This window comes from Zonotrichia leucophrys, chromosome 12 (assembly GCF_028769735.1).
Source record: "Zonotrichia leucophrys gambelii isolate GWCS_2022_RI chromosome 12, RI_Zleu_2.0, whole genome shotgun sequence".
In the NCBI taxonomy this organism is placed as follows: domain Eukaryota; kingdom Metazoa; phylum Chordata; class Aves; order Passeriformes; family Passerellidae; genus Zonotrichia; species Zonotrichia leucophrys.
The window spans coordinates 16,376,505-16,398,622 of NC_088182.1; the positions used below are offsets into that span (position 1 = coordinate 16,376,505).

The following is a 22,118-nucleotide window of genomic DNA, read 5'->3' on the forward strand; positions in this document are numbered from 1 at the left end:
ATAATAAAAGCAGTACTAAACCAAAAATAATGAAATTGTGTTCTGAAGGCTCTTTTTTTTCCCCCCTCATTCTCTATGTTTAGAATTTAACATTGCTTCTTGGGCTTGTGTTGGGACTTTTTCCCTCCTTTCTGGGGAGACCAGAGACTTGAGAACAAAGCTGCTAATAGGAAACATATGGAAAAGTTCTGGAGTAAATGAAAATCTGACTTGAATTCCAAATGCCACGTATCACATACCACGGTCTAAATTATCTGCTAAGATAAATGCAGAATTTACCCTCGATACTCAGTGAATCATGTGAGATGGAAGACAAGGTTATGCATGAAATAAACAAAAGCAGACTTGCATGATATTGAAAAGATTTCCAAAACTAATCAATATTTTGAAGCGAGTTGGGATGTTTCTCCAAGCCCACGTGAGCCAGTAAAAGATTGGCTCAATGGAACATGCTGCCCTGCTGCAGACAGCCCTGCTGCAGATTTTCACATAAAATATGAACATTCCTACCCAAGGGAACAGCCAGGCTCTGCATTTAACCACTGGGCTGCTGAGGTTGCAGTGGGAACCCCACACAGCCATGAACACCTTCCTGTCCCAAACCCCTGTCCAGGGGAAATGTGACAATTCCAATGTGACAACAATGAGATTTCCCCACAGCAGCACTGGGGACTCAGTTTTGATGAGAATCTCACACATTTCCACAGGCAGCCAAGCTTTGCCCACACTCCCTGTGCAGCAGGGAACTGAACAAGCCTGGATGCACCAGAGTGAGCAGATAAACAAAGAGCCCCTGGAGAAGGGATTCACACACCTGGCTCATCCCACCTGTGCTACCCAGCACCTGCACAAAGGTTTCTGTCAGAATCGGGCACAAACACTGAAATCAACAGTTTCTCCTCACAATTACATTTGCAGGAACTATTACAGTGTTACAGTCTCTGCTAAGAATGGAAAAAATCTCCAGCTGTCAGGCTGCCAGAGGAGGGAAAATTTCCAGAGGGACAGAGAGGGAGCAAGTCACAGACACAAGCATGGACTTGCCCCTTAATTCTTCAGCTGGTGTTATTTCCAAAAGCTGTTTAAACATAAAGACCAATGAAAATATTTTTCTTCCAAAAACACTCTTCACAGAACACTTTAACTCATTTGTGGAAAAAAAAATAACTGGCCTGCCATTCTAAAAGATAGCATTTTACCAAAATTTATATCTTATTTAGGCCACCAAGAACATCCAGTCACCATTATTATCCTTCTGTCAGCTCTGTCTTATCTCCTTTCTATTCTCCAGGGCAAAACAAGGAACAGACTGAATGAGGGAGTCACAAGTTGGTAAAAGGGCCTAATTTTAAGCATGAAGAAACCACTTTTGTATTAATTTCATAAGAAGATGTCCAGATTCAGGAAGTGACAGAATCATCCAGTATTCTGCAAGAATAATAAAAGCAACTGTCTATACTCATTTCTCCAGCAGCAATACTGTGATGCAGCCTAATTATTACTTGCTTTAGAAAAATTCCGTGATTAATACCTAGAAATGAATAACTTCAGGAAAGCTTACTTGGCTTTTTGGAATGCATATTTTTCACTTATAGTTTAAGCTAATACATTCAGTTTCTATTTAGATGTTATCCTCCTATAAATTAATATTACTGGCATCTTATATTTCCTCAGATACTAGATTTTACAAGGAAAAAGCCTTTTGACTTAACTCCATTAAAAAATTACTAACATAGAAAAACAATAACTTTCTATGATAACTTTTAGATAACTTTCAGAAAGACAGCAAAACTAAATGTCAGTACAAAAGTAGAATATTTTACCCCCATAGTCCCTGGCTGCAGAATGCTGTCCTTTAATAGGAACAAGCAGGAGCATCGCGTAATAAGATGAATTTTGAGATGAAAATCAGGGTACTTTTAGGAGCTATTTTCCATGCAAGCACCTACCTAACCTGGGCAGTTAATGATCTCTCTGACAAACTATGCTCCTGTACAGTGGCCTGGAAATTTGAGATGTTTGATATGAAGATAAAATCTGTTGAGATGCCATACGGAAGAAAACACTTCAAATCTCTCACCACCATTATCATACCAGACCTCAAAATCACTTTCTTAACCAGCATGCCAAGAGATGCCTTGTTTCCCCTGTCAGGACCACAGTTAACAATGAGCATTTATAAACCCACAATAATTTATTTCAGAAAAGTAGAAACTAAGTCTGATCTAAACCCAATATTCAATATCCTTCTTATTGCTTCCCTCTAATAGATGGAAGAAAAAAAGTAGTCACCCTTCATAAAAGCCCTTTATCAGTATTTATGCTAAAGTCACCAGCAAAGTGAGTATTTTAAAAATATAAAATGTTTCTTACCATAAACTAACTACAACTCTTGGTGCTGTTTTCCTTGAGCGCGTTCCATTGGAGCACACATGTGTAAGGCAATATTTCATTACTCCTGTTTCAGGAATGCTTTGCCTTAGCAACACTGTGTTTTATGGATTCCTACTGCTTCTAGTGCCTTGTGCTTGGGACAGAAAGGGTAATGTATGCTTCCCACTTGAATAGTTCCCTCCCAAAAGCAGAATGCACAGGAACCTGAGAAGAGGAGAAAATGTGAGCATGGAAAACACATCTGTCAGATGTGCAGCTGCTTTGTAAAGGCACTGCTCTGTCCTTCTGAAAGGCACCCTTACCCTCAGACATCTCACCATGGCTAAACCCAGCATCCACTTCACTCATTAGCAGCTCAAAACAACCATCCCAGTCCCCATTCTGGGGCTGCTTTCACAACACACAGACTTATTTAGAAGTTTCAGCATTAAGCCAAGTGTTTGGCAAAGATGTGAAGGGAGATCTAGACAGCTGTCTTGCATTAAAAGTGACATTTTTAAAGGGAGCTACTACTATCAGCTCAGTTCTGTTAAAGTTTAATCACTCAAAGCACTCATTTCATGCCATTCCCTTACTAAGACCCAATTAATGTTTTTAATAATTGATTTTTTTAGAACAAAAAAATTACGGATGCTTATATTTTGGCTACAAACAGCTTCAGGCATTTACTCCACTCTTCAAAAAGCAATAGGACAAGGCAAGAGAAAGTGTTGGAAGCAAGACAGAACAAGAACACACTTGCCAGATTACTATGGAAAATCTGTAATGTCCAGATCAACTTTTCCTCCTTAATGAAATGGAAAGAGCAGCTGTGGCTGCCCCATCCCTGGCAGTAGCCAAGGCCAGGTTGGACAAGGCTTGAAGCAGCCTGGGATAGGGGATGGTCCCTGCCCATGGCAGGGGATGGAGATGAGCTTTCATCATTCTGTGATTCTCTGAGTGCTGGTTTAATGTGAGCCTTGCTCAAGCCTTCCCAATAAGGCCTTTTAAGGATCCCACAACAGGTAAGAGAAGAAACAACTCCCAGCCAGAGTGATTGGCTCAAAGTGAGACCCCCCCAGAGCTCTGCCAAGGAGGAGCTGTGACTCACAAATTACTCAAACCACAGAGAAACCCTTTTGATTTGATTAACTCCCATAAATCAAAACACACATTTATTTTATATGTCAAGCACGAGCATTGCTTCCAAAGGACCATTAATATTAAAGAAAGCCCAAGCAAAATGGAGATCAAAATGGAGAGTAAGCAAAGGAAATCAAGGGTAGAGAGATGATATCTTTCCTTAAAAGACAATACACCAGGGTACAGAATGATGTGTAATAGCACCTGGTGTTTCTGTGAAAGCTTCCAAGTCACAGATTCTGGCTGCATTAGAGCTGCACTGCAGGCCACAAAGGCAATGTGGTGCCAGCATTATAAGGTTTCTGCTAAAAGGAGAGGATTTATTCTCTTAAAGAAAGAAGAGATAATAAAAATTAAGAACCATTTTACAGCTGATGTTCCATTTCCAGACTGTAGGAGAGAGCTGAGCAGCTCCTGGCAGAACCCTCTGCACCACCAGGCTGGATGGTTGTATTTGCTAGAATATTTCTAGAGCAATAGGTATTTAAGAAAAGAAACACATTCTGTAGTCATTGTAAAATCAAAGACTATCACTCTTAAACACACTCCAAGGAGTAAATAGGAAGCACTTTCCATCACGTACAAGGGGAAAATTTCTGCTAATGCAAAACATTTTCCTACTCATGATCATTCAGGAATGCTTTGGCAAATAACTTAGACAACTATCCTTTATCCTTGCCTGGAAGTGCCTAAAAAAACCTTATAAACATATGATTTTCAGATTGGATACAAACCTGAGAACAATCTGAAGTTGCAAGTACATTTTCTAACTCTTTAACCAAAACTGCAGGAAGTCCTTAGCTATAAATGAATGAAACAAGCTAATGAATAAGGTATTAATATAAGTTATTATGGTAGAATTCACATGATCTCTTTTAGACATCTACCAGTTTAGGGCACTAAGTCACCAGTTCTGCTCAAAATAAATAAGAAGTGCCTGCTTTGGAATAGATACAGCTCCATTACCTTCCTCACTTTCTTCCCTTCCAGAACACTGTGTTCTTTTATTTAAAATGTTTATTAGTGAGTACAAGACACCTGTCATATACTGTGATCATTGATATAATTTTATATAAGACACAAATCAGGCAAACTAAAGACTGTTAAAGTTTGAGGTCCAACTGCTAATACTGCCTCAAGAAAATGAATATACCTGCACCAGTAAACAGTGGTTGCAAAACCAGACAAATATTCCCAGAACTCCACATGGGAGGAAAACACAGCCCAAAGTCATCTTGGAACAACTAAAGCAGGCTGTACAAAAATACAGAGTATAACACAAGCATATTTATTAAACAAGGGACTCAATTACTAAAAACACAAGTGTCAGCTGACAACAGCAACTCTCCTCAGCAGAGATTTATAATTTCATACAGTTCAGGGTATTTTAGAGTAACCAGACACTGTTTGCTACAGATAATATTGCTTACATCAATTTTCAGCTTGTTTTTTATTCCAGTGTAAATTGTTTATGTCTACTTGTTACTGTGTTAGTAGAAACATGATGAGTACACTACAACCCTATTTAGATGCCTCTTCTGTAGAAAGTAAAATCTATCTATTTCAAAAAACCATAACTTCTCCCAATATATTATTAAATCCTTCTAATCTTTCTAACCCAGCAATATATTCAGAAAAATGTTACATCCCTCTTCTTCTGTCAGTCCTTCAAAGTCAACTGTCCACTACCATAAACTGAAATTGTCATACAGAAAACCTCACATATTATAAATTTGAACATGCCAGGAAATTTGATTCTTTGCTTTTGCAGTACCAATTGTTCCTTGCACATGTTCATGCACAAGTGTAACCAATCTCTAATGAGATCAGAGCTCCTAATGTATTGCTTCTAGATGCAGAGATGCTTCCAGCGAATTCAGCCCTAAAAATTCAGTGTATCACTGTTCATTAGTAGAAATTACTCAATAATTTCCTATGAGATTATAATTAATTCCCATGCCACAAGGTCAATAAGCTCAACTGTTTTAAGTTGCTCAACATGTTCTTCCCAGGAGCTCTTAGCAAAACAAAGCAAAACATTGAAAACAGGCTGCACAAGATGTGGATTGCCAGAGTTTGGATCTCATAATACCACCTACTAAATAGGAAATAAATGGGGACCACACAACAAGGTTCAGGTCAGAGGCAACAGAAAGCACCACACAGGGCACAGCTCTGTCCTCCTTGGCTTTTTTAAACAGATCAGGCCTTGTCTCAGCTCTGTGGATATGATTTGATGGCCCCTTTTCCATAACCTTTAAAAACACACATTCCCACAGGGACACTCCTGGAATTCCCATTCCATGAAGAGCAGAGCATCACCAAAGCCTGGGAGGGCTCGGGCTGGGGGCTCTGCAAGAACAACACCTTCAGCATTGTTGTAGTGTGTTGTTAGGTTTCTTGTGTTATTTCCCCAATTTATGTATTGTTTCCCCCTATTATGTGTAAAATGGTTTTGTCCCCCCCAGTTTTTCCCGCCACAGCCCTGATGTCCGTTAGGTTACCATGGTTACCCCTGTGTCTGTCACCCAAGTTACATAATTTCTCCTACCCCTTTTTCCCTTTTTAGTGAATCTTTTCTCCTCCCTGGGCTCAGTCAATCACCCCCCACTCCTCCTGGTTTTCCAGAACTTTCGTTCCCCTGGAGGTGTTGGTTGGCTGGGGTCCCGAGACCCCTCCCTTACCTTTTGATTATTGGTCTCCATGGAGTGTCAGTTCTGTGAACTTCATCCCCTCACCTTTCCCGATTGGTTCCGCCTGTACCCACCCCCCCTCCTTTATAATCCTGTTTCAGCCCCTATTCGGGGCCACTTTCCCGGTTGGTTTCCCCACGTTGGGTCCCGCAACACCTCCAATAAACCGATGTTTAACCCCCGGGAAATGGTCAGCTCCGTTCCTCGCCAATACCAGCGGTGTGAGCCAGTCCGCAGCCAGCACAGCCCGAGGCCCTCAGACGCCGAAGGGCGCTGGCCAGGAATTGCAGAGGGGCGTCGGCCTTTCGCCCTCAGCTAGCCGGACTTCGAACATCGGGCCACATAGGCCCCCCCACCCCCCGCACAGCATCTCCATTTGCTGAGCTCCACAGTGCAGTGTGACTTTTCAGAGGGGTTCTGGCACAGGGTAAATAAATCCAGTAGCCACTACAATGTTCAGCCAGCTCTGCTGAAGGCAAGCACAGGTAAGAGCACCTCTGGAACTCCCACTGCAATGTTCAGCTGGCTCTGCTGAAGGGACACAAATCAGGCAAACTAAAGACTGTTAAAGTTTGAGGTCCAACTGCTAATACTGCCTCAAGAAAATGAATATACCTGCACCAGTAAACAGTGGTTGCAAAACCAGACAAATATTCCCAGAACTCCACATGGGAGGAAAACACAGCCCAAAGTCATCTTGGAACAACTAAAGCAGGCTGTACAAAAATACAGAGTATAACACAAGCATATTTATTAAACAAGGTACTCAATTACTAAAAACACAAGTGTCAGCTGACAACAGCAACTCTCCTCAGCAGAGATTTATAATTTCATACTGCAGTGGCTGCTGACAGCAGGGCTGGGCTGCCAGTTAAGGCCTGAAAATCGGGATGCCAAGAGCTCCTGTGCCCACAGTGTGGCTGAAGTGCAGCCCAGCCTCAGTGACATTGCCTCCAGCTGCTTCCTACCCACAGACTAACAAGGAACCAAATTACAGCTTTCACAGTTCCTGGTTCTATCTGACTGGGCACTCCCTTTTTTACTGTGCCCTCACTCACAGCAACAAACATCACCAATTCTTATCTAAACCACAGAATTCCTTCAAAATTGTCAACTGAAGGCTTTTAAATTCTGAGCTTGAGGCCTTTTCAGACATCTGATAGCAGGGCCAGACTTTTGCAATTCTAATAAGATCATGTTTCCAACACAGTCCTCAGGCCTAATTTCCCCAGCATGGCTTCATTTGAGTTTCCTAAACCCTCTATAAACAAAATGCACTTTTTTTCCCCCCCTTTTATTCTTTATAAGAACTATTATAAATTTTGGAGGGAAAGGAAAAAAGAACTTACCAAGGAAAATCCACCTAACACAAAGAAACCTAAGAATCTTTTACAGTCAGACAGTGAATAAAAGGAAAAGGTCCAATAATTGAAAGTAATTTTTACCTTCTTATTATCAGGGCCATTCATCTCAAGTCCACTGGTGATCTTTTCTACTTTATCCCAAGAACATTTTAACTAAAATTTGGAAATTGTAAATGTGTTTAGTAGACCATACTCAACTAGCTAAAAACCCTTAAATTAATAAATAATAGAATAGCCTTTCTTGTGTCTTCAGCTCAGAAATAAAATTGGAAAAGCTGACAAGTCTAAGAAGTTGAATACAGTTAATGGGGATGGTGAAATTCCAAAGATTTTAATTGAAGAGAAGGATCCATCCAAGTTTAGCTAAAGAAAATAAATCAGCTTGAAGCCAACTCAGACTTCTAGCTTGCCATACATCCCACTTTGCATCACAACTGCATGAATAAAATGATGAAAAAAAATTACAAATCAACATTAAAAATAATTCCTTCCAAAGCATTCTTAAAACTAAAAAACAAAACATGCTGAAAATTCAATAAATTTTCACAGCCTTTGAAGCAACAAGTCTTACATGAAGGATGCTAAATTTAATCCTCTCATTATCTGCCTTGTAAGGAAATTCCTGCCACACCACAAATGAAAATGAAGACCAAACCACACAATTTGACCAAGATCACAAAGTATAGACTTGTTTGTCTCCAAAACAGCTCTTGCCACAAAACAGGAACTGAATCTTAATATATTCCATGGCTGGAGCTGCATCAGCCTCTGAAGCTCAATGTGCTTCAAATCAAGAGCTTCACCACAACTTTTCAAAGGACAGACTCTTCTGTCCTGCCACCATGGATTTTTAAATTCACCATGAGATTTTAGATCTCCTAAGAGCTTAAGAGATTTTGGGACACAATCAGTAGTAGAAAACAATACAAAAATATCAGGTATGAAATTAGAACTCGAATTTTTATCTTTGGATAAAATAGTTTTATGTATGTTTTACTTCTAACTGTTACTAGAACAAAGCTTCCAAAAATATGTGCCATGTTCTTTGTCTTGTGCTTAAAAAACACCCAAACTTTGTAGCAGCCAGTAACATTTTCCTAACTGGTCATAAAAAACTTGGTGGGGCTTTTTTCATCTCTCACTGTGTATGTATTCTATTAATTATTTAAGAAAAAAATAATTACTGGTTTTGATTTAGTGGTACAATGGAGCTGTTCAACTATTTGTGGCACCATTACTCAAGGACTATGGAGTTTTAATTTCTCTCTTTCAACCTCTCCTTTATATTCTGCATTTCCTACCATGACTGCTTTAGTTTATTTCCAGTTTTGCCAACTCCTACAATATCACTTTGGTCATGACTTCTGGTGCTTTTCTGCATGTTAGAATTACATATGAATTATCTTCTTATATGTATTCTTGTCCTCAATATTAGAGAAGAAACTTGAAAAGGCTGAGCAAATCATCAGCTTCCTGAAGCTCAAAGACAAAAAATGTAAACTTACCACTGCATTTTAAAAAAAGTTATGATACTTCTAAGGCACTTTTTTAAGAAGAATTTTTAAGAACCAGATTCTTCCCTGTGAACAGATTTTGAAATAAAGTAATTCTTTTACTAAGCCAAAAGCATAATTAAATGCTTTGGATAAATCATACACTTAAACCACTTCACAAAAAAAAATTTCCATTTCGTCCATCTTTTGCATATATCAAAGGTATTTAAGTATCATACAGCAGCAAAGGCAGATAAGTGTACCTTCTTTCTTTAATTCCTCTTAAAACCTAAGATAAATACTTTTCTTGAGCAAAATGGTTTATGTTTCATGTCCTAATTACCCTTTGCACAAGATTTATGCTCTCTCTATGCAACTTAGCAAAAAAGATGTTGGAAATTTATTATGAAACCTCAACTTTAACCCCACCACACCAACAGCACTGTATAGAACAAATCCTTTGCAGGAAGGAGACAGGACATGGACATTGTAGGGGCAAAATAAGGAAGATGTTTATAGAACTTATTTACAGCACATGCTTCCCCTTGATTTTGGTAAGGTTAATCTTTTTGCTGTTTCTTAACTTCATCCTCAGAGGACAAACCCTTCACAGAAGTGAATCACTGCAGCTGGACCCGCACAATGAACTAATAACCTCTGTAATCACTTTTGAAGCCTTATTCTCTTTTTTTTTTTTTTAATGGGAGTTAGTAACTGAAAGAATCTTGCCAATTACATTGAAGGGATTTGAACAAAAGGAGAAATTGCTTCACAGCCTTATGACACAGCATCTACAGCAAGTGATGATGTGGCACAAAGCAGTTTTTTAGATTTTACTGGCAAATCAGAAGTGGGGCCACAAGGCTGTTATTTTGTGTTGCCTTCCCACAAGGCTCCTTCCCACAAAATATGGCTTAGAGAGACCTTTTGTTCCTCCAGCTGGGGTAGGCTATGCCTTAGATGATTTCACCAGCACAAGAACTTGCTGCCCTCTACACTTGAACTTCTCAGACATCCAAAGAGTAAGTTTTCTTGGTAAGCAGGAATAAAATGAACTGATTGTGTTCTTTTTCAGTGAAGAGTGATTCATGCATGTTCTATAATATTTAGTTTTCTGCTTGCAAATACAATTACTGAGCTCTGACTTGATTACAGATGGTAAAGAATCAAGCTTCTGAGATTTTCTATTGTTTTTCAGCTTTGTAATTATGTGTTTTACCATATTGTGTGCATTTCTGACCTGCATTTCCTGTTATCAAGTTTCATGAGTGTTTTAAAGCTAGTTAAGTTCTTAGAAATATTTAATGAAGAGGCGTCAGTGTCCCAGTGCTCTGAGACACCACCTGCAAGCCTGGCAGGACAGTTACTATTCTATCAGTAAGACACACAGCTACAGCCAAAATACCAAAATGTCTCCCCAAAACCAGCTCCTCCCTCTCCATTTAACCTGTGGGAGACTTTGCTACATATTACTTTTTATTTGTCATTTCATCTAAAATGATGGGAGCTCTCTTCACATTGCCCACATGGCAATTAGATCAGTCCCACAATGGCCTCATTCCTCAAAGTGAGATGATTTATCTGAGTTGTCCCTCCTGGTTTCTAAGGACAACTGTGGCACCAAGAACAAAAATTATTAATTGGAAGTTTTGTGACATGAGAGAATAGATCCAGAAGGTGAAGCTCAAGTTTGAGACTGAACAAGAGGGAGGAATCAAAAGGAAATAAAGAGCATGAAAGAGGCAAGGGGGACAGACTGGGATCTGTCCCACAAAACCAGAAGGCAGCTGTGGGAGTTAGAAACAGAGTTTAGATAGACACCAACTGGACTGATTAGAAGATATTCTGATATACACTGCCTGAAATGTGAAGCCCAGCAAATTCCTCCTGAAGCACAGAATTCCCTCTCACCCCAGCACAGTGCATTTATGCAGCACCGTGGTGCCAGGCTGCTCTGTGTCTCTGCTAATTGCTTAATTAGCTCAAATATCCCACACTGCTGCAGGGATATGGAGTCCCTGGCTTTGCCAAGGACCTACCTGGAGAGCAGATCCTGACTCCAGTCAGCCCTGGTTTAAGGTTTTCATCAGTTATGAAACTCAACTGCACTCAAATGCAAAGTTAGATGTGCAGGTTAGGCAATGGCCCATGGTGACACCAGCCACTGGCACACACAGCACAATTGCAAGGATGCAGCAAATTCCAATTGTTTGTTTTTACTTTTCTCCTTAGAATTCTCTCTGTGCTGTTCAGTTCATAGAATACATCACCCATTAGGTAGTCACCACTAGGAATCACCAGAAATGACAGCTTGTCTCACCTCCTTTGTTACTGAGAGTGTTCAGTAAACAAATATTAACAAAGAGACCCTTGGGTACAAAACATATATGAAAAAAATAAAGAGAATAACTGTTTTTCTCTCTCTGCTTCAGGGTATACTGAGCAAAGTCTCTTAAATTTTTCCATGACTTCTGTGGTTTGACTTGCAGTGTAACATTTTGACTCATTGCTGCTTAAATTGAACAGCTTGACATGATTCACAACTCTCATTCTGCCAAATAACATGGTTCCTTTGACTGCATAAAGTACTCTAAAAGGTTAGACTGGCTTTGAGCATCAGAAATTTGACCTGCAAAATGATTTGCCTTTCACAACATCAGGATTTCACCTGAGAAGGGTATTTGGGAAGTAAATTAGTTCACAGCTATAAAGAACATATGATTACAGAAGCAGAAGAAGACCACAAAGTAAAGTTACCACTAAAGATTTATACCATGTGCAGTGCACGATGGTTGAATTGCACTGGCTGTAAATAAATGATGGAACTGAAAAATCACATCATCCTCAACACATTACTAAGTTAGTTATGTTTTGTGCAAAATAGAAAAACACCACAAAATGCCACAGAACATACAATTTGCAAAGCCACATAGCTTTCTACTTTACATAACATAACAATATTTCCAAGTAATCTATTTCAATGTTCTTTTTATAGAAAAAAATCCTGTTATGGTACCCTTCAGTACCAAGCACAGCACAGGTGGACAGCTGACTTCAGACTTGCCTGAAGTCAGACAGAAAACCTCTGTTTACTTCAAGGACAGTAAATTTTTAATGTGGAAGGTACAGATCAGAACTTGGGTTTCCTAGTAATGTCACAGACAGTGTTGCCAAAAAAAGGCATTATTCTACAAACTCCATTAGATATTGCTGCTACTTAAAACTTCTGTGCTATTTATTTTACAACTATCTAAAACTTAATGTTTCTTCTCATCAACAGGTCACAAGATATCAATTTAAATATGGGGATTCTGAGCCACCTATTGATCCTCCACCTCCTCTGGGCTGCTTTGGTCTTTTGTCAGTATGAAGACTATGATTTTGAGGATGAATATGGTGGGGAGCCAGATCATCAAGCTCCATATTATTTTAACCCAGATGCTCAAGTTGAAGCTCGTTTTCCTTTCCCAGTTGAGTGTGCCAAGGAATGCTTCTGTCCACCAGCTTTTCCCTTATCCATGTACTGTGATCACAGGAAACTCAAGACAATCCCAAACATCCCCAGTCACGTCCAACAACTTTACCTGCAAAACAACAACATTGAAGCTGTGCCTGCAGGACCATTCACTAACGTTACCTTCATAAGGGAAATCAACCTCAGCTACAACAATATTAAATTCCATATGATTGACCACGGGGTTTTTGCCAAACTTTCACACCTAGTGCAACTTCATTTACAACATAATGAGTTGGAAGAATTTCCATTCCCTCTGCCCAGCTCTCTGGAGAGGCTCCTCCTTGGTTTCAATAACATTTCCCGGTTACCTGCAAAAGCATTGGAAGGATTGCCCAACATGACCACGCTCGACCTTTGCAATAACTTACTGGATGACTCAGTACTCAAAGAAAAACCCTTCTCAAACATGAAAAATTTAATGCAGCTCAACTTATGCAACAACAAATTACAGACAATGCCTCCCGACCTGCCACCATCACTTAGGCATCTTTCTCTTGAAAATAACTCCATTTCTCATATTCCAGAAAATTATTTCCACAGACTTCCCCACATCATTGCTCTACGAATGTCCCACAATAACCTGCAGGACATTCCACACAACACCTTTAATCTACCCAACCTTCTAGAACTTAATCTTGGACATAACAAATTGAAGCAAGTGTTCTATATTCCAAGAAGTTTGCAGCATTTGTACATTGAAGACAATGAAATTGAAAGTAGGTTGATGGTTAAACTTTGTAAAAAGCAATAAACTTGGTGGATTTTGGCATTGGTTGTGGGAGGAGTGTGGGGAGAATATCATCCTATATTCTTTGGGATGCAATAGAAACACATCCTCAGTCAACTGAGATCAATGTGAAATTAGAGGGTTTAATTTTTGAAGATTTCCTCTAATTCACAGTTCTTTGTAAAGGTTAATACCAGTTTTGCATGGAACAGCTAATTTTTTTCTGAAAATTGCCTCTGATTTAGCAACTGATAAAAACATACACAGAAAAGGAATTATGAAAATATTTCATTCTCATAAAAGAGTAATTACAAATCCCTTACCTCACAACCTTATCTTTTGCAAGCCCCCAAACTGGTACCATTATCAGTTGAGAGATGATTTAAAACATAGAGAAGGGTTATATTACTGCGCACCACAAAAACATTTTAAATTTTAAAACATAAGTTTCACTTTGCAATAGTGAAAAACATAACCACTTTCTGCATTTTAATTCCTATTTTTCACTCCCTTACAGACATCAACGTTACTGTGATGTGCCCCACTCTGGACCCACTGAACATCAAGCAGCTGACCTACATACGGGTGGACCAGAACAAGCTCACGAGCCCCATCAGCACCTACGCCTTCTTCTGCTTCCCTCTCATCAGAACCATTTATTATGGAGAGCAAAATGTCACTGTCAGCAGGCCAAGCCAGCTCAGAACACCGGTGTTCCGGCGCTTTCTGACACCAGAGGAATTCCAGCAAGCAGAAGACAATCAGGAAACGCTCAATCAAGAAACAGAAGAAAATCAGGAAGCAGAGGACAGCTATTTTCATCCTTACTATCACTGAAGTAATCAGTGTTAATAGGTATATATGGAAACTTCTCGTTAGTCTGGGTTATTCATATCTGTGAGAGAACAACTGGGCACTTTGGGATATTCAAGATGAATCTATAAAGTGCAGATAGGAGTTTAAAGTAGGTAAATGTCCTATTCTTGGTGTAGTAAAAAACAATACTAGGAACAAAGAGCACTCACCTGAGCATTAGATAAAGGTCTGACACATAACCTGGGTTCATGATGGGATCACCATTGGGTGAGCAGCCAAAGTGAAAGAAAATTGGCTTGAAAGTCTGTTCTAAAGTGATCTAAATGCAAAATAACTAAAATATAAATCAGTGTATAATTCAATAGGAACAAGTGATTAAGGCCCAAAATTCATCCAGCTCTACATCCTACTGCTAACAGCAGTAGCAAAAAGATGCACTACAGAAAAGGACAAGAGATTGAGATTACAAAATACTTCTACAAGGTTCCTCCACATCTCCCAGAAATACAGATTTTTCTTCTTCCAATTTCTAACTGGACGAGGACATCACAAATATGGAGCTTCAAACCTTCCCCATATTATGTTCCAAGTGTCCTGCCAAGCTGTATTCTATTATTCACTTCTTTGGGTGTCCTTTAACTGTCACAGTCTTTCAAAGCAGATTTCAGCTTATTACTAACACAGGCAATAAATAATCTTTCACCAAGCTGCTGGGATCTAGGGAAAAGCATCTGCATTAACACAACTGAACCATTAGCATTTTTGTTTTCCCTATGCTTCAGCCCGTGTTATTTTAGAAGACGCATAGAAATGTAATGGAATCTTTGCATTTAGAATTATTCATCAAGTAGGACAGTTACAAAGAAAAGCATTGCAGGCTGTTTTAACTATTAATTTAACTATTGATTTATCCCAATTAGCTGTATTCTGCTTCAAAGTACAATCAACATTGCTTTAAAGCTTTGAGCTATGCAAACTTTTGTTATATCTTATGCCTAGAAACAGATCCAGATAGCTACAGGGGAAGATAACATTATAGAGCACTTTACTGCCTTTTTTATCACTTCTTTATTTTTCAGCACTTTTTCCCTGATAGAGCTTTGCTAGCTGTGAGGAAAAAAAAAAACTATTTTCAACAGCAAAATGAAATTTTTGCAAGTGATAGATCCATACATCATACTTCCAACTTTGCATAATGTTATGTAGTTATCCTACACTTAAAGTACAATGTAATCAGATTTCTATTAGAATTTGAGAAGCTAGGCAAGTTTCATTTTTTTCGCTCAGAATTTCAGGGTTTTTTTTAGGCCCATACTCATATTTATGGTTTCTGATGTATCAACTGAAATGTTAAGAAAATGAAAATACTTAATTACTTCTTTTTAAGAGAGAGATTTATTGTAAAGCTATGAATATAAACTTTAAGAATATATATATAGACTTTAAGGACAACTGGTTGTAAGAATTTGTGGGTACAAAATTTATTCTATTTCATTAATTTGTGGATCTTCAGCCAACTAACTTGAGAAATCTGCTCCTCTCTCCTTCCCCTTTCTTATCTACATTCTGAGCAGATCCTCTATTCATAGCAAATTATTTTATGGTCACCTCACAAATTCACAGTGCTACAGAATGGCTGCTTTTAAAAAAATTATTAATGTTTATCACACTCAAACACCTCTGGGTTTCTGAAAAAGGAACATATACATGTATTCATTCCTTAAGTACTCAATATCATTTATGTACACTATATACAAGAATTTAGATATATCTATAACTTTATTGCTTTATTAATACATACATGTAGTATATTAACCTTTCAACTATTTCAGATTTTAAGTGAATGGTGCACAAAATGCAAATCTAAAATAAGAGGCTTTTTTGAAAGGCTTGCTCAGCTTTAAAAATAAAAGAACACTATTCTGCTATAGTGAATATAGCAGATATTTTATCTTTTATCACATCTTTTATCACAAACTTTTTGCTTTTTAAAGACATTTATGAAACAAAGCTTAGCTTTAGTTTTAAAGTAGAAGTCAAAATATTGATGTTATATACATTTCTTAAAGTCAAACTGGAAATTATTGAAAACTTCAGAGCTGTCTTATTACACTCGACTCATTCAGGTGGAACATGAAATTTGCATTACAAGCAAAACTATTATAACTCACTTTTCTTTCAATGAATATTATCATATAATCTTGTAGCACATGGGACACTTATTCCAGAAAGGCTTCTACAATGGACAGAGAACTCAGATTTGGCAGCCTTAGAGAAATGACAATTACAATAAAGTAGTGGATTAATGGATATCTAGCTGAGTGAAATTTGCTCTGGTAACACAGGGGATGCTGTCTGTAAAAGTCATGGTGTTTTTGTCTTCCAAATATCTTGGAATTCTCTGAGGGAATCATGAAGGATGTGGGAAAGGGAGATCCTGGTCCAAACAGCCTTCAAAAACTCCTAAAGTTTTTTAAGGAAATTAGGTTGCCACAGATTAAAAGGCAACATCACAAATAAAATTCTAATAAAGTATGAGAAACAGCTTAAGAATAAATGGTCAGTTCTTGCTTTGGAGGGAATCCCACTGGTGGGAACTTTGCAGAGGGCTTGTGCTGGGATTTATTCCATTTAAAATACTAACAAGAGATAGACAAACCAGGCTGAGAAGTGAGATGGCAACAATGAGTGCTAAGTGTTGCTGGAGAATGGCTGCAAAAGTCCTCAGGATGCTAAAACAGCCAGGGGAGCTCATCACAGCTAAATGAGAAGTGATGTGCATGGAAATGATGATCTCAGTTCCACATTCAAACTAATGAAGGGTGACCTCACCATCACCACTCAGGGAGCAAGACTCAGAAGTGCTCCAGTAGCAATAGGTGAGCAGTGAGAACTGGCTCAGCACCCAGGAGCCACAAAAAGGAAACTCACATGTAGAGACAAATGGAAAACAGGAGACACCCAGACACTGCCATAAATCTGTGCCTCACTCATTGAATGCAGTATTGATTTCCTAAGGCTCAGGTAGCTGGTGGAATTACACAGGGCATGATTGGAAATGATTAGAGCAAGGTCACCCAAGGTAAGGATTGGCTTCTATATCAACAAGATGGAATGCACTAGGGCTCAGCACAGAGATGGCTGAGGGGGTACAGGAGATCCCCACAAAATTATGGGTTGGACTGCCAGCAAGGGTCTGGGATCTGCTCCAGTACCAGGGAAGGAGCCACCAAATGCAGCTCATGTGTCCCATGTGCCCAAGGACACAGTGGCTGCAGCAGCAATTTTAGACCTGCTCTTGAGAAAAGACACAGTAATTGTGTTCCTTGGAGGAGATCCATGAAAGGTTGCTAAAGGAAACAGTAAGGACAAAAGTGTTGAGCTGGAAATAGCTGGAGAATGAAAGAACATGTGAAGACAGGACAGAGACAAGGACCACACATCACTGTTGTGCTCTCTGCCTTCCCACAGCATGTCTGTGGGCACGGCTGCACACAGGATATTGGGCACTAACCTTTATTATTAATTCCACACCAGTTCTGTGTTATCATTATCCTGGTTCTGCTCCTCACTACCACTGCCTTGAGACAGTGTAAAACAAACTCACTTCATCTTTGCTCTTGTACTTACCAACTATACAGGAAAAAGGTTCATAAACTAAGAACTAAACATGCTATTGATTTCATCAGTAACAGCAAAACCTACCAATGAAATAGCTTAATGAGTTTGTTTACAGCACAGTCAGAAAATACAGAAACAAAGCTTGATCTGAGTTTTAACTCCATCTCCATGAACAATTCAGGTAAGGTGCCAATCAACAGAAGTTATTATAAAAATCACAAGAAAGAGAAATAAAAATAGTTTAATCCAACTGTTTATATTCTTTTCTTTAGCCCAAAAAAAAGTGGGAATATATTTTGCTTTTTCCTGATAAATATTTTTTACACTTTGCTTCAGTACTCTGGTAATAAAAGTTCTGTGGATGACCAGAGAAGCTCCTTTAGAAAAAAGGGACGCTTTACAGTTCACATTTTCTGACTTTGTTTAACATATTCACATTCCACTTTTGCAATACAAATCCATTTCCTTCTTTGTTGCTCAACCTTATCGTTGTGAGCTATAAGCACAGGCATTTCCTACCTGAAAAGCAGCAAAAGGGAATTTACTGTATTTTTAACCAAAAAAATACACATTGAAGAGATTTCACTATCATTTTCCAATACTGCTGCAAGAGTATGAACTATTCAGCTATAAGCCAATTTGTGCATACACTATTGCAACTTATGGAATTCCACAAATACAAACATTTTAAATGTTTTAACTGTTTTGCCCAAAATTTATATTTCTAACAACCTAATTAATTTAAAAGGAAAATAAATAGAAATGCAACCTTGTAATTCAATGTATTAATTCATCGTCTACAGAGGAAAAAATGCCCATATTCTACAAGTAGAACACAAGGAAAGCAGATAAATGTGAGGATGAGCCATGAACACAGTAAAGCAGATGCTCTGAACAACACAAGGAACAGATGCCTGGAACACTGAAGTAAAATATGGATAAGGCCAATGATTCCTGGAGCCCTGACTCAAATGTCCCTGTGGACACAGTAACAGCTCCCAACAAATGATGGCATTGTCATAAGGAAGTAATGCCAATTCTGGAAGGAATTCTAAGAAATTGTAATAAATTGCAGTAGGTTGGCTTTTGGTTCAGGATGTAACTGATGTCACACAGCAAATGTGTTCAACAGAGAGACAGCACTACTACTCTGGTTATCATTTCTATTTGTTAACCATAGTTTGATTTCTGTTTAATATTATGCATGATTTTTGCAATGTGCTTTATTCATTTATAACACAGTAACTGATAAAAGTTTTTCTTTTCCAGAAATAAAGGTAATGTCTTCAGCCTTAAAAAATTCTGATTATAAATCAGAAACATATGGAAGGATGTTCATACAATCACTAGGTCATTTTTCAGCTGTCTTCATTTTGCAGCTGGTGGCCCTGACAGTGACCTAAACTGATTTAATTCACTGAGTTTTGGAAATAGTTGCAACTTTTCATAAAAATCTGGAGGTGTTTATGCATAACTATTTCATTTCAGGTACTTCTTTAGTGATTCTGAATCTTGAAGAATGTTCTACATTTTCTCTCTAGGAGATGAAGACACTTATTTTAGATTTAACACTACCTCTGAACCCTCCTCCATCCCTCAAGGGTGCTGAGCTGGAATTGACTTTGCTTTACACAACCCTTCTATAGCACCACCTTCAGTTCGCAAAGAAACCAGGAGATTGCTCCCTCCTCCCTTGGGATACTTTTAGTTCCCAGAATAAATACAACTCCATCATCATCACTGGCATTAAACTAGCTTAAAAACTATTTTTACACCCTCTATCAGGACCTTAACAAAAAGCAGAAGGGAATGAAGGAGTCTGAGAAGTTTCATATCATACATTTATGCAGCAGCAAAGAGATAAAAGTAGTTTTAGAAACTGGAATTAATCCCACATAAATATCAAAAGAAAAGGCTTTTGTTTTAGAAAATAAAGCTTGTGTAGAGAACTATTCCAAAAAGTTATTTCTTTTAGGTTACAAAAGGAGAAATCCCATTAATCTTGCCTGGGTTCTATCCACTACAAGACGACTTGTGGTTCATTTACACCTTCAGCTACACTTTATATCCTTGCAAAATGACAATTTGACTACTGTTCAAATTTAAGTCATGATTCCATGTCAACAAAATTAGGAAAAATTACCTTTCAAAATTACTAACAGTCAGCACAGCTGAAAGTATTTTGTGGGGAAATCAGTCAGTGCAAATGAGACACCATAGGGAAATCAGGAAACACATCATGGACACATTTATCAAAAACTGGAGCTCAATGAGTTAACAACACAGCAGGCTTAGGTTTCCAGAAAAAACCCTCCTTCCAAGAACATGGATCCTTGTAACCAGAGTCCAAGCAGGAGACACTTATACATCCAATTTCCAAGCACTAACAGTGCCTAGAAAGCAATCCCTGCTTGCCAGGCTGTTTCCTGTGAGCTCCCCTACTGCCAATGCATATGAACCAAATATTTCATCTCACATGATTTGGATATTTTGGTTATTTCTATTCACTCTGAGCAGGAAAAAGCAGTTGAAAGAAGCAATACTCCCCTTCCTTGCTTGCAGCCATCCATACCACCCCCATCCTTGTGCTGCTCTGAGCATCTGCTACACATTCAGACAAAAACTGGTTTTATCTGACAATATTTGCTGATGCATTTTCTTCTTTCATGACAATGCTGACAAACTACGGGACAAGGTGACAACTTTATTTGGCACTGTGAGCTACTCCTTGATGACATCACACCAAATGAACTACTCAACATCTCCCTCCTTGAATATGTTTGTAAGGAAGTATTGATGAGCTTCTGAGAGGTGCCTCTATTGCAGAGAGTACACACATGACAACCTTTTTGTGATAAGCACACAATCAAAACCTTGTGATCTTGATGAACACAGATTTTTCACGTTTTGTGCAGAAGCTGTTCCTGAAGTTGTCTAAAAATTCAGAGCCTCTTCTCCTCTTGGAGATCAACACAAACACATCTTTCCTTGAATGAAGACTTCCTACATTTTCAAGGCCTCATTTATCTACTAGTTTTCTCTCATTTTTTAAAGTTGTCATATGTAAGGAAAAGATAAAGCTATTCCTAAAACATTCTATTTAGCTGTGAAATCCAGGATTTCAGTACTCAGAAAATAAATGATCATAAAACTATAACAAATATATTTAATATTTTATATCTTGTTTTCAGCTTCAACACTTAGTAGTTTTTTTCCATTAGAATGGAGTTTGGTTACATTTAAGCACTGGAAACATTTGGATGCCCAGAGAGAGGAAATCCTAAGGTGGATGTTTGGCAGATGGGTGGCAGCTGGAAGGGGTGGGGACAAAGCAGAGCTGTGTCATCACTTGCCAGCCAGGCAGGAGGGATGCACAGCTGGTACTGACACTGCAATTTCACCCTTCCCAACTCCTGCTGTCATTGCTCCAGCAGAGGAACAGCCAATGGGATTCAGGGCACAATTTTCATTATTACAGAGCCTCTTCACATCTCATTTTATCATCACAGCATTATCCCAGAGCAAGCTTCAAGTCCAAACTATCCCATTGTTAAATTTGCATGTGAACTAGCGACAAACGTTTTAATAAAATCCAAATGAGTTCAGAAACTGGTGGTATTGTAAACCCAAAAAGATTTTAGACAGCAACTGGCTCTAGTCACTCTGCAGATTTCCTACAGACATTTGGCTGCTAAACAAGGCAGCATTTAAAAGAAAACTTAACCAAAAGGTCCACAGTTTATCACCAGGATTACTCTAGGGGAAAAAAAAGAAAAAGGTATGACAATAAAAGAGAAATGTAAATTTGGATATATTCCCACTAGATTTTATTGCTACATACTTTTTAAAGACTTGAGAAAGCTACTCTATAAACGTTCAAAGTTGGTCATCTGTCTCCCATTTGTGCTGACTGCCAAAAATTCATAATGAGGAAAAGGATGGGGGAGGAAGAAATGCATTACAAATCCAGAAAACTGCTGCTCATAGCTCCGATGGAAATTCCACACCTGGACAGTGTTCACTGAGTTATCTGTAAAACTGAAGCAGAACTTTATTCAAAGCTGGTATTTTTTGTGAAATTCATTTTTCAATAAACCATCTAATAAGTTAATTAATGAAGGATTTAGACACTGATTGTCTGAAAATCTCAACACAAACACAAGAAATTCTAAAGAACATTTTTCCAGAACTCTTGAGACTGAAAAGTTTCCATTTCATAGATAGGTAAAACTTCTCTAAACATCTACAACTTAAAATAAAACATTTCACTATTCACAAAATGTGACTAATCCAACAGACGTGTGTTTTGGCTCTACCTCTGTCTCAGAAAGCAGCTGCTTTGTCTCTAGGCTGAAGCATTTCACAAAATGG

The 22,118-nt window shown here is 38.5% G+C and overlaps 2 protein-coding genes across 3 annotated transcripts in view; one reads left to right on the forward strand and one right to left on the reverse strand.

Moving 5' to 3' along the window:
- The window catches only part of CENPP (centromere protein P), a 116,055-nt gene that overhangs the window by 67,939 nt on the left and 25,998 nt on the right, over positions 1-22,118 (reverse strand). The window lies entirely within an intron of this gene.
- Positions 9,870-14,147, forward strand: OMD (osteomodulin). The gene is given in 4 exon segments (XM_064723912.1): positions 9,870-10,059; positions 10,062-10,101; positions 12,347-13,299; positions 13,828-14,147. Coding segments are annotated over 4 exon segments (1,503 nt in total).